The sequence below is a fragment of the Marmota marmota genome, unplaced genomic scaffold, assembly GCF_001458135.2.
Source record: "Marmota marmota marmota unplaced genomic scaffold, marMar, whole genome shotgun sequence".
Lineage (NCBI taxonomy): Eukaryota > Metazoa > Chordata > Mammalia > Rodentia > Sciuridae > Marmota > Marmota marmota.
The window spans coordinates 177,219-190,974 of record NW_026005599.1 but is presented as its reverse complement, the minus strand read 5'-3'; the positions used below and the strand labels follow the sequence as shown (position 1 = coordinate 190,974).

At 40.7% G+C, this 13,756-nt stretch overlaps 1 protein-coding gene across 1 annotated transcript in view; it reads right to left on the bottom strand.

Moving 5' to 3' along the window:
* The window catches only part of LOC107160715, a gene marked incomplete at its 3' end in the record, with an annotated part of 116,588 nt that overhangs the window by 4,313 nt on the left and 98,519 nt on the right, over positions 1–13,756 (bottom strand). Inside the window, 2 exon segments of the mRNA XM_048797566.1 lie at positions 75–1,319; positions 2,566–2,676. Of these exon segments, the coding sequence (XP_048653523.1) occupies positions 75–1,319; positions 2,566–2,676 (1,356 nt within the window).

Below are 13,756 nucleotides of genomic sequence, written 5' to 3'. Positions count from 1 at the left end.
TATAATCTCTCTCTCTCTCTCTCTCTCTCTCTCTCTCTCTTTAAAAAAAAAAAAAGCCGGCAGTCCCAAGAAACTATCTGAGCTGTCTCTTATTAGATGGGGGCTGTATCTGCACAATGGTTCGTTTTCTGGGCTCAGTGAGCCATCATTTGCCACCCCTAAGAGAATAGCCCAGGAAGATTACTTCTTGCTAACAAATTTGGGCCTTTTTGGCAGAAGCCCTATATCCAAGCCAAGCAAGCTCGGATAATAGTGCTTGGGTCCCAGACTCACAGTTCTCCTTGGTGTCAGCTGCCAGTAGCAGATCATCCACATATTGGAGTAGGGTGACTTTGGGGTGTGCAGTTCTGAAGTTGTTGAGGTCCCTGTGGAGGGCTTCATCAAAGAGAGTGGGGAAGTTTTTGAACCCCTGTGGGAGTCTAGTCCAGGTTAGTTGGCCAAATGTTCCTGTTTCTGGGTCTATCCACTCAAAAGCAAACAGCAGCTGACTGTCCTTATGTAGGGGCAAGCAGAAGTAAGTATCTTTTAAGTCCAGCACAGTGTACCATTCCCGCTCTGGATTCAGAGTGCTAAGCAAATTATATGGATTAGGTACCGTGGGGTGAATGCCCTGCACTCTGTTGTTGATTTCTCTTAGGTCTTGAACAGGATGGTAGTCCCCAGTTCCTGGCTTTCTTATTGGTAGCAGGGGGTTATTCCAGGCCAATTGACAGGGCCTTAGGGCCCCAAGAGCCAGGTGTTTCTGAATATGGGGCCTTATCCCATCCTTAGCTTCTTTGCTTAGAGGATATTGTTTAACACTGATTGGAGAGGCAGAGGCTTTTAATTCTCCTACTATTGGAGGTTGTTTTATGGCTAGACCTAACCCAGAAGTTTCTGCCCAGGCATTAGGATAATATTTTATCCATTTCTGGGGTAGTTTGCCTGTTTGATCAGTCCTAGGGGGCGCGAAGAGTTGATGTTCATCTTCTACTGACATAGTCAAAGCCATGACTATGGGAGCTTTTACTGAAGGGTTTAGAAACTCCACTTGGGGACTGTCAGGGTTAAAAGTTATTCTAGCCTGGAGTTTGGTAAGCAGATCCCTGCCCATCAATGGGGCCAGGAATTCTGGGATTACTAGGAAAGAGTGGTGGACTTTTCCCTTTCCTAGGTCCATAGTCCTCTTAGTTGTCCAAGCCCGATATCTACTGCCATTAGCCCCTTGAACTAGGGACCTTTTATTTGATAGGGGGCCAAGTGAGGTCTTAAGGGCTGAGTATACTGCTCCTGTATCCACTTCAAAGTTCACTGGGGTCCCCTCCACTTCAAATGTTACCCTGAGCTCAGGGAGGGGATCTGAGCCCCAACTTTCCTAGTCATCTTCTAGAGTCAGCACAGCAGGCTGGTGTGGCTGCTTCTTTTTGGGGCACTCTTTGGCCCAGTGTCCTTTTTCTTTACAGTAGGCACATTGATCTGAGGCCAGGGGCAGCCTTTGGCGTGGGTCCGGGTATCCCTTCCTGTCTCCCTGCTTTCTAACTTCTGGCCTATCTGTGGCTGTGACAAGGACCTTAGCCAATGCTTTAGTCTGCCTTTTGCTCCTTTCATCTTCCTTTTGTTCCCTTTCTTTCTCCTTCCTCTGTTCCTCTCCTTCCTCTGTTTCCTGCTTAGCACTCTGAATCCAGAGCGGGAATGGTACACTGTGCTGGACTTAAAAGATACTTACTTCTGCTTGCCCCTACATAAGGACAGTCAGCTGCTGTTTGCTTTTGAGTGGATAGACCCAGAAACAGGAACATTTGGCCAACTAACCTGGACTAGACTCCCACAGGGGTTCAAAAACTTCCCCACTCTCTTTGATGAAGCCCTCCACAGGGACCTCAACAACTTCAGAACTGCACACCCCGAAGTCACCCTACTCCAAAGACAGCTGAAAGACAATATCTCTGACTTTTCAGATTAGAGGGAAGTGGAAGGATCCTTCTGGGGGCCATCCGACTCTGAGGGTGGGCCATTCTGAAGTACAGAGAGTCTGCCAGGTCTGGTGTTTTACTGAAAAAGAAAGATTCTGGGCCCTTGAGCGGACATCAGTCCAATGATCAAGGGTCAGGGACAGAGGTGTGGAAGTGCTTTGTCCCATAATGGGAGTTACTCAAACAGGGACAGTGATGACACAAACGCGACACAGACAAAGACAAACAGTAAACGTTTAACACAAGTCCAAGACAAAGATTAGAACTGAGTAACTAGCAAAACCTGATGAGCTGGACAGTAAAGACAGACAGTAAACTCAACACGAGACAATGATCAGAACTGAGTAGCCGGCAAAACCCGACGGGTTGGCAGCAGAGTCACTGAACCCAAATCAGTGGCAAAAATACACCTAAGTTGAGGGCGCTTCCATCCCCCAGTTTCCCGAGTCCTCCAAGGCATCCCTTGGGGACGTGGCCTGTGGCTTCAGGACACGTCTGTCCACCACCGCCAGGGGGAGCTCACGGTCTCCGCCAGCAGCCACTCTGCCAACCCTTAAACCAAAACTAAACTGAAATCTGAGTGATCGCAAGGAAAAGGGAAAAGGGGCCTTACTTGCCCTGAGAGGAGTCCATTGGGGTCTCCTTGTCCGGTGCTACTAGGATCCCGGACGAGCCCCCAAATGTAAAGGTCTGGCGAAGGATGGAGGAAGAGACCACAAAGAGACTGCCTCATGCAATAGCAACAGGGGTTTATTGAAGTTCCAGCGCGCTGGGGCTCTGTGCTCACTCAAGAAGGGAGAGCGGCCAAGAGCCCTGAGAACAACTTGAGCAGGGTTTATATACATTTTTTAGAGAGGGCAGGGACTTTACATATATCATAGTCCCCTTTAACAAATCATCATACACCATGGGAAAATCAAACAACAACTCTCAAACATGATTAGTACATTCATTGGCGGGAACAGGTCGGGCGGGGGTGATAGGTCAGTCCTAAGGTGGGGTATATATTTAAATCGATTGGTTTAGGCCCCGAGGTGCGTACGTGCTGAGCTACATGGGTCCGGGTTATTAAGCAACTAGGTAGTCAAGGGGGGGATTTCGACACACATCTAATGGGCAGTTCCGGGAATTATCTTAACTGCCACAGGAATTTCAGACCTTGAGTGCAGCTTAGAAACTTTACAATACCTGGTACTTTACAGTTTAACTTCAGTTTCTTTTATCCTTTCACAGGTTTCTGGTGATGCTGACACTTTGCACAAGATTAGGTGAACTGTGGTTCTAGCAACACCTCCTAACTCTGGCCCTTGTATTCTCACTGGCTATGAGAAAATAATAGCAGCTAGTGACTTTAAACTGTTTTGGATATTCAATGTTCATTAAATAAATCATTCTAGTTAACAAGTTGGATATTAAGAGTATCAAAAGTAATTCCATTTGGTAAATTATAATTATAATTCTACAATTAAATTCAAATTATTATAAATAAATTCTCTTTAAAAAATTAAAGGAAATAATGTAAAATATATTACATGGGCAAGCCATTAGAGGACATGGAGAATTGTAAAAACAAAACAAAACAACAACAACAATCAATCAATCAATCAAATACTTCCAGAATAGGACAAAATCCAGAAACAGCTGAGTTGAGGCTGACTGAACTTTTTGGGGAAGGACAATTTTATCACAATTGGAGGTGGAGAAGAGCTACACAATTAGGCTAACTACACAATTATGCAAGAAGACCAAAGGAAAAAGTGGTAGAGATTGACACAGGAGTAGATAAAAGGAAGAGGTGAGAGCTACACAGGAGATGATATGAGGTGATGCAGAGCCACATGGGAGATGAAGATGAAAGATGGTGGAGGGCAACACAAAAGGAGATGAGGAACACTGCATAGGACATGTGAGTATATCACAGATGACTGCACTGGAGGCCATGAGAGAAGGCAGAGGAGGATTTTTGGAGTAGGTGGTGTAGTGGGGGAATACACCTCTGTGATAGGACATAGTGGAGGGATAACCAGGAAATCATAAAGGAGGGATTCTCAGCGCCTTTGAGAAGAGGTGGTGTTGGCAGAATTACTAGGCCAAAGAGAAAGTGGTGGGAGAATACACAGGTGATGACAAGAGCTACAGAAGGAGAGGAAGTGGGGGAGGGCTTTCTAGGGGCCATGAGAGGAGGTTGTGTGGATAATCAGGAAGAGGTAGAGGAGGTAGTCTAGGGCTATATGGGAGATGACAGGATCATGAAGAGCTATGCAGGAAGAAGTGAGAGCATGTTGTAAAGAGCATAACTGGGGTCATGAGAGAAGGAAGTTTAGGGCATGCCATATATGTGAGGAGGTGGTGGTATACTCCACAATAGAGCATGAGGAGAGGTGGTGGAGGTTACACTGACAGAAATAATAGGAGGTGGTTTAGGGCACAGATGAGAAGAAATAGTGAAGGAATAAAAGTAGAAGATGAGAGGAATTGATGGAGGTCTTCACAAGGGATGAGAGGAATTGGTAAATAGTTCCACAGAGTGGGGAAAAAAAAGGTTGTGGATGTATACATAAGAGGAAGAGAGAGGCAGTGGTGGAGGGCTACACAGTAGCATGCAAGATATTGTATTTGAGGGTTACACAGGGTGCTGGGTAGGAGCTGAGTAGAGATATATAGGAGATAAGAGCAGTTTGTATAGGAAGACATAGAAGTTGAAAGGTGGATAGCTACAGAGAATAGGAAGAGAAATGATGTTGGAGTGCTCCTGTTGAACCCATGATGCAAAGAAAAGACAACTGATGCCAATTTTAAACCAAATTATAGCAAGCTTATATTGTGTACACAAGAGAGCTGATCAGCTACTGACTCTCCTTAAAAGCAGGGCCAGAGGACAGGGCAGATTTATAGCACAAAAAGTTACAAAGGCAGGTATCTTGGGAACTTATACCTAACAGAGTTCTGGCAAGCATAATACAAATGCAGATAGCAGGTTAATAATCTACATAACTTAAAATCTCAAGATAGGGAGTAAATTTAGATTCCAACATCAGAATTTATGAGGAGCAGCTGGGATTTCAGGGAAAGTTGTTATCTGGTCAGGAAGAGCTGGCCACACGTAAGTTCAAAGCATGGGAAAAATCCAAGGTAAGCGTTTGAAACATCAAATAATGATAAGGACAAATAGAAATTTTAGTATTCTATAGTAAAACAGAAATGAACTTTTCATGAATTTGTCATGAGATGGATCCTAATGTTAAGACAGAATTAGCTTAACATAAATACTCAGAAAACTAAAACCTTTGGCATTCTATCTGAATATTGTGATGAGCTCAAGACTCCAAACCTGAAACTTGCTTTCTCTTTGTTAAAAACAGACTGTGATCAATGTCCTAAGGATTAAGAAAGACTGAGGAATTATCCCAGGTTTAATGAAAAATAGGTGTAGTCTGATTTCTAATTGATTGTGCATCAGAAAAATAAATACAATCATTGAAATGACTTCATTGGGATAACCAGCAGACTTTAAATATATATTGTATATTGGATAATGACATGGTGTCCATATTACATTCCATGAAGTTGGTAACCATATTTTGGTTATACAAATGAATGTCCTTGGTCTTAGGGAATTCATGAAATATTTAGAACAAAAGATCCTAATATTAGAAACTCAAATGTTTTTTTTTAAAGTGTGTGTGTGTGTGTGTGTTATATGGATGTTTGTAAACACATACCTATACACATATAATTATGCACAGAAAGAGAGGCATGTACATACAAGAGTTTACAAGGTAAATTGGGCAGGAATATAAGCTATTGAATCTAGTGTATAAAAGATTATTGTGCTGTTCCTGTAACTTTTCTATAGCTTTGAATATTTCCAAAATAAAAATTAAACAAGCAAACAGAAACTCTCTTGAATTTACTTCTCATGGCATGAATCTCAAAAGTTTTTTTTTAAGGAACTGTAGTTCAGTGGTAAAGTACTTGCCTAGCATGTGTGGGGTACTGGGTTCAATCCTAAGCACCACATAAAAATTAAATTTCAAAAATGGTATTATGTCCATCTACAACTAAAAAAAATAAAGTTTTTTTTAAAGTTTTTTAGGAGCTCAGGAGGCCTTCAGATGTTAAATAATTTCTAATGAATTGAATGCTTCCTTTTTTATTTCCAAAATTATTAACAAAATTAAAATGTCTACTAAATGGAAAAAAAATAGTATTTCCCCTGTCATTAAGTTTGTGTACCTAAGACAGTCAAGTTTTCTAAGAATCCAACCAGACTTGTTCTTTTTTTTTTTTGGGGGGGGGGGGAGTTTGTCCTTTGATTGTGACATCACATATCTGCAGAGCCGTTATTTTCACATTCATGGGAGAATACTTTCTGTTTTAACATGAGATTGTGATCCTCCTAACAGGTGTTGACTGATAATAAAGAGACACTAGCAGTGATAGAGATGTGTTGAAGATTGACTATGCCCAAGAGACTTTATAGAAATACTGAAAGCAAACAGATAGGATGCTGATTTTCCTCACTACAGTTCACTGTGTTCAGTTCACCCAGAGGCTTCTGCTGGCTCAGCAGCTGGCTGCTTCTCTTCAATCTCATCAAAGAGCTGCTGTGAGACTCAGTTTCTCCAGATGCAGCTTGCTCTTCAGTGGTGCCCCCTTTCTCCACAGAAAAGTCTTAACTGGGCTTCTCCAGAAATCTTCACCATTGCTGATTTTAGGACTGTGAGCAAAAGATTCTCTGCAAAAGAGTTCAATACAGATAAACTTTCTATTTTTGTGTTGCCCTGTTATACTTGGCCACTGGTTAGGAGGATACCAGCACTCCAGGTGCTGGACACCCCCTTACTAGTTTTTCACAAATATATCTAGTGTAATATTTTGTATAAATGTGCAAACTAGGCTACTGGCCTTGAGCTGGGCTTCACAGAGATGTCTACATTTTTAAGATAAGTTTCCAACTGTGCTCCATGGTAACAGCTGGCAGGGGGAGAAAAGAAAGTGGAGAGTTTCTCCCTTTATCAGGTGTTTTCTTTGAAGAGTTAACATGCTCATACCAGTGAAAGAATAAAGGTGATTTTATGTCAACTTCTGCAGACTGTGAACTTCTGAGCCACTGCATTTACATGCTGGGTATAAATCTCTGAAACTCCCTCAAATTGGGGTTCAGAAGATTAATTAATTACAGCAAAAGCTGTGCCCTCTGAACCTGGCTACAGCCAAATAAAACTGTTTCCTGCTATCTTTTGTGCCTTGCTTCTTTTGTCCCTACAACAGGAGGTGGGTCTTCCTCTGAAGTCTTTAGCTACTACTTACTTGAAACTCCACCTCCACCAGCACTCCAAGTGCCTGGGGAAATTCCAAAGTCTGTGTAAAAATGTCATAAAATTCCTAGGACTTACATTCTTATGACACGTAGGGTTTAATTTGTCTTGGCTGATGTCTTGTTGGTCCTCTGAGTCCTGTGACTTTTTATGTGAATATGAGGAGACCTAATTCCAGGTTATGGTACAGTTTTTCACAGCTCCTTCTGTTTGGTTTATTTATTCTGCCTCTTGCACACCTTCTGCTTCCTACTTAATTCAGGGCAGCTCCTGAAGAACTGGACTGTGTCCTGCCCATCTGTTCTTTGTTTGGATTTCCAACACACACACACACACACACACACACCCACACACACATGACATACAGGCTCAGACAAACATGCACACACAGATGCACTCTTATAGATGGACTGAAACACATAAAAAATAAAGACACACAAATGCACACACACAGACATGGACTGCCCCACAGACAAACAAAAGCATAGAAATATAGACATACATGCTTGTAGACACTCAAATACTTAGACATACACACACACATACAAATTGATAGACACACAGAGACCCATGGACACTCACACCAGGCCTGTGTGTGAAGCAGACTTTATAAAGTTCTGGGAATCTGGAAGAAGTTTTCAATGCAAACAACTTTTACCTGAATGTTAAGAATCTTACTTAAAAGCTCCCTTAACATTTGTCTCTTTCCAACTTTTTTTTTAAATTTGTTAATTGCTGGGAGCCATTAGCCAAGTAGGTATGACAATTTCCTTGCCAGCGTACCCCATGTTGCAGTGACATTGAATGTAGGTGACCTTGCTCAAGGACCAAGGCGGATTAGGGCGTTCCCGGTTTAGGTTCCAGGTTTAAGGTTTAAGATTATTCCTGCTGGGAATAGGGCGTATCCTGCTGCCTGAGTTCCCCTTGAGTTCTCACGGGATTCAGACAGTATATTTTTGGAGATAGAAGCCCAGTGGAGGCGGATTTGGGCAGAGAACGTGGATTTCCCCAGAACATGATTGTAGACAGCTGGTGTGAGTTCGGGAATAAAGAGTTGCTGTTTGAATCTACAAGCTGTGTGGTGGCTCGTGATTGTGTGCCCAGCCAGACTGTGGCATTTGTGCCCAGCCAGACTGTGGCAGTTAATAGGTTTATTTTATTTATTTTTTTTATTTTTTGTTAGTTGTTCAAAACATTACATAGCTCTTGACATATCATATTTCATACATTTGATTCAAGCGGGTTATGAACTCCCATTTTTCCCCCGTATACAGATTGCAGAATCACATCGGTTACACATCCACGTTTTTACATACTGCCATACTATTGTCTGTTGTGTTCTGCTGTCTTTCCTACCCTCTACTATCCCCCCTCCCCTCCCCTCCCATCTTCTCTCTCTACCCCATCTACTGTACTTAATTTCTCTCCCTTGTTTTTTTTTTTCCCCTTTCCCTTCACCTCCTCTTATATGTAATTTTTGTATAATGATGAGGGGTCTCCTTCCATTTCCATGCTATTTCCCTTCTCTCTCCCTTTCCCTCCCACCTCTAGTCCCTGTTTAATGTTAATCTTCTCATGCTCTTCCTACCAGCTCTGTTCTCAGTTGCTCTCCTTATATCAAAGATGATATTTGTCATTTGTTTTTTAGGGATTGGCTAGCTTCACTTAGCATAATCTGCTCTAGTGCCATCCATTTCTCTGAAAATGCCATGATTTTGTCATTGTTTAGTGCTGAGTAGTACTCCGTTGTACTCCATAAATGCCACATTTTTTTTATCCATTAATCTATTGAAGGGCATCTAGGTTGGTTCCAGAGTCTAACTATTGTGAATTGTGCTGCTATGAACATCGATGTATCAGTATCCCTATAGTACGCTCTCTTAAGGTCTTTAGGGAATAGTCCAAGAAGGGGAATGGCTGGGTCAAATGGTGGTTCCATTCCCAGCTTTCCAAGGAATCTCCATATTGCTTTCCACATTGGCTACACCAATTTGCAGTCCCACCAGCAATCTACAAGTGTACCCTTTTCCCCACATCCTCACCAGCACTTGTGGTTGTTTGACTTCATAATGGCTGCCAATCTAACTGGAGTGAGATGGTATCTTAGGGTGGTTTTGATTTGCATTTCTGTTACTGCTAGAGATGGTGAGCATTTTTTCATGTACCTGTTGATTGATTGTATGTCCTCCTCTGAGAAGTGTCTGTTCAGATCCTTGGCCCATTTGTTGATTGGGTTATTTGTTATCTTATTGTTTAATTTTTTGAGTTCTTTGTATACTCTGGACATTAGGGCTCTATCTGAAGTGTGAGGAGTAAAAATTTGTTCCCAGGATGTAGGCTCCCTATTTGCCTCTCTTATTGTTTCTCTTGCTGAGAAAAAAACCTTTTTAGTTTAATAAGTCCCATTTGTTGATTCTTGTTATTAACTCTTGTGCTATGGGTGTCCTATTAAGGAATTTGGAGCCCAACCCCACAATATGTAGATCGGAGCCAAATTATTCTTCTATCAGATGCAGAGTCTCAGATTTGATATCAAGCTCCTTGATCCATTTTGAGTTAACTTTTGTGCATGGCGAGAGAAGGGGATTTATTTTCATTTTGTTTCATATGGATTTCCAGTTTTCCCAGCACCATTTGTTGAAGATGCTATCCTTCCTCCATTGCATGCTTTTAGCCCCTTTATCAAATATAAGATAGTTGTAATTTTGTGGATTAGTCTCTGTGTCCTCTATTCTGTACCATTGGTCCACCCACCTGTTTTGGTACCGGTACCATGCTGTTTTAGTTACTATTGCTGTGTAGTATAGTTTGAAATCTGGTATCGCTATACCGCCTGATTCACACTTCCTGCTTAGAGTTGCTTTTGCTATTCTGGGTCTTTTCTTTTTCCAAATGAATTTCATGGTTGCTTTATCTATCTCTATAAGAAATGCCATTGGGATTTTGATTGTCATTGCATTAAACCTATAGAGAACTTTTGGTAATATCACCATTTTGATTATATTAGTTCTGCCTATCCATGAACAGGGTATATTTTTCCATCTTCTAAGATCTTCTTCTATTTCTCTCTTTAGGGTTCTGTAGTTTTCATTGTATAAATCTTTCACCTATTTTGTTAGGTTGATTCCCAAGTATTTTATTTTATTTTATTTTATTTAGGATATTGTGAATGGGGTGGTTGTCTTCATTTCCACTTCAGAAGATTTGTCCCTGATATACAGGAATGCCTTTAATTTATGCATGTTAATTTTCTATCCTGCCACTTTGCTGAATTCATTTATTAGCTCTAGTAGTTTCCTTGTAGACCCTTTTGGGTCTGTTAGGTATAAAATCATGTCATCCAAAAATAGTGACAATTTAAGTTCTTTTTTTCCTATTTTTATGCCTTTAATTTCTTTTGTCTGTCTAATTGCTCTGGCTAGTATTTCGAGAACTAAATTGAATAGAAGTGGTGAGAGAGGGCATCCCTGTCTTGTTCCATATTTTAGAGGGAATTCCTTCAGTTTTTCTCCATTTAGAATGATGCTATCCTGAGGCTTAGCATAGATAGCTTTTACAATGTTGAGGTAAGTTCCTGTTATCTCTAATTTTTCTAGTGTTTTGAACATAAAGAGATGCTGTATTCCCTCTCCCTCCCCAATATTCTCTTCCACTTTGTCCCTTATCAGAACAATTCATTTCTTTTCAGCTCCCTAATTTCAAAGTCTGCTCTGGAATTCCCTTTGCACCTTGCTCTTCTGATGATCTAGCTCTGCTGAGAAACATCTCTGATTTGGTCTCCTGCTCTCACATCAGGTTTTTTAAGGGTAGAAGAGCAGCAGAGAGATTTATTTGCCCACTGATGTGAAATATGTCACACACCCACACACAGATCTAATATAAAATGTTGGCAGGGAACTTACCACTTGGTTACTACCCTTATTAATGAAGGGTTTTGTCCTGATGCTGTTGGAAGTTTCCTTCCCCTCTACAAAACCACAGAATATTCCCATATTCCTTTTACCCAGTTTCCTCTATTATTGACCCTTAAAAAATTAAATAGGTGGGGCACAATGGTGCATGCCTGAATCCCTGCAACTCAGGAAGCTGAAGGAGGAAGATTGCAAGCTTAAGGCCAGCCTCAGCAAGTAAGAAAGGCCCTAAACAACTTAGCAAGACTCTGTCTCAAAATTTTTTAAAAAAGGCTTGGGATGTCTCTTAGTGGCCAAGCACCCCTGGCTTCAATCCCCAATATGAATACATAAATAAATAACTACAGTATAATGATCAAAACAAAGACATCAACCTGAGTACAAAACTATCAACTAAACTACAGACCTTATTTGAATATCACCAATTTTCACCATAAGTAAACACCAAACCCAAGGTCTCTCCTCTGGTTTGGTGTTTACTTATAACTGGGCAGGGTTATGGATTTTGTAGGGAGATGCCACAGAGGTGAGAGGTCCTTATGGGATTATTTGGTGGGAAGGGGGATACATCAACATGACTGGTAAGGAGTGATGTTAATTTCAATCATTTGATTAATGTGATGCTTCTTGGATTTCTTACAATAAGCTTACTATCTCTCCTTTTGTGATTACTAAATATCTTGGGGGATATACCTTGAGAATATCTTATTTCTCTCCCGATTTTTACTCACTTAGGGGATGAGGCTCAGTGATAGAACATGGGCCTGTCATGGGTGAGGCCCTGAGTTAAATTCCCATACTAGAGGAAAAAAAAAAAAAAAAACCTTTGCTTTTGCTCACTTAAATTTTGGCATTCCTGTATAGATCTTACCCATAACAATAATTATTATGGTCTCCTAAAGGTGATTTTTTAAAAATTTCTCTTATCCTTTCTTTATTTATAAACTGTAATACTATTTAAGGAAAAAAAAAACTATCTCTTTCTCTATTATTTCCTTTCTTTTTTTTCTATTCATAAGGGCTCATGGTTTTCTATTTAATTCTATCACTTATAATCCAATACTATCATTATTTAGTTGCTCAAACTCTTCCAACTTTGGCCGTTGGGAAATCTTTCAGGTTGCATCCTGTATCCTTTCAATAAGCCCCTATCATATTGACCAAGTTATGTTGCATGCATTACAAATATATCTCAATGAATCCTCCTGATATATATAATTATAATGTACCATTTAAAAAAATAAGCCCCTACCCCTTATTAAGCAGCTCTCTATCTTCTGGCACCACAGGTGTTCCAGGATTACTTTACATTTTCTCTGCTTCAGCTCTGGGAACAATCATTTCTTCAAAAGCCCTGGTCTCTTTTACTGGAGAAGGGTATTTAGAAGCCAGATATGGGTGAAGATCTGTCCTGCTCATTGCTATGGAACAAGAGTTCTAAGTCCACTTAGTGTTCAGAAATTGAAACTATGTTATGTCTACAAATGCATGCATACACATACATCTCTCTTTGTTTTCTTTTTCCTTTAATCAAAAATCTTTAGTTCATAATGATACTACTGATTTCAATTCATCACCACAGTGTTCATCCTAATGCCATATTTTTTCCCCTTTTTTTGTACAGGGATTCAACTCAGAGGTACTCTAACACTGGGCTACATGCCCAGCCCTTTTTTATTTTATTTTGGGACAGAGTCTCACTAAGTTGCTGGGACTGGCCTCAGACTTTTGATCCTACTGCCTTAGCTTCCTGAGTAGTTGGAATCACAGGTGTGCACTACCACACCCAGCTAACGTCCTCTTTCTTTACTTTTAACTGTGGAATTTTTCTTCCTTTTCTTTTTCTTTTTTTTTTAATTGTAAGGCTGTTGCTTACATATTGCTAAATTGTGAAAAATGTTCCTTGATCATGTTTCCTCATTTTTTTCTCTCCTAGAAATGGCTGATATGAGAACATAAGATAGGTTGCTAGATATTGCTGTCAGAAGCTACACAAAAGAGAAGCAAACTGATTTCATGGTCCTTCTTCTGCATGACTATAAATGCAAAAATGCAAAAAGAACTAATCACACTCTTTATGCCTTATTGGCGGTGGGATGCAGAGGGTAGGCCCAGGCTCTGTAATGTAAGCTTATTTTTTCCAGTCAAATGAGTCAGATGAGATGGGATTGAAAATTTATTTAAGCAGTTGTGTGTCAACATGGTTCAGTAAAAAAAAAAAAAAAAAAAAAAAAAGGCTATTTCTTGCTCTAGCCCGCTGCAGAAACTTTCCACTCTGAGGCCTTCTCAATTTGGCCACTGGCTTCCCTGGAGGCAACAATCCCAACATATCTGCTGCTTCCTTTTCTTCCTACAAATGGGAGTCTATTTTCTTTTCCACCGACCCCAGTGTTCATCTCAGTGTGGGGTCTCAGCAAACCCCACTCAACCAAGGTCTTCAGAATCTTATTAATCAGAGGGGCCAATATTACATTTTTCTTTGTTTTGTGGCTTGAGCTTTGGTTTCGCTCATAGGTGGCCTGTTCTGATGACATTGGGGTATGGGAAAATGATCTGTTTATCTGTCCTTTTA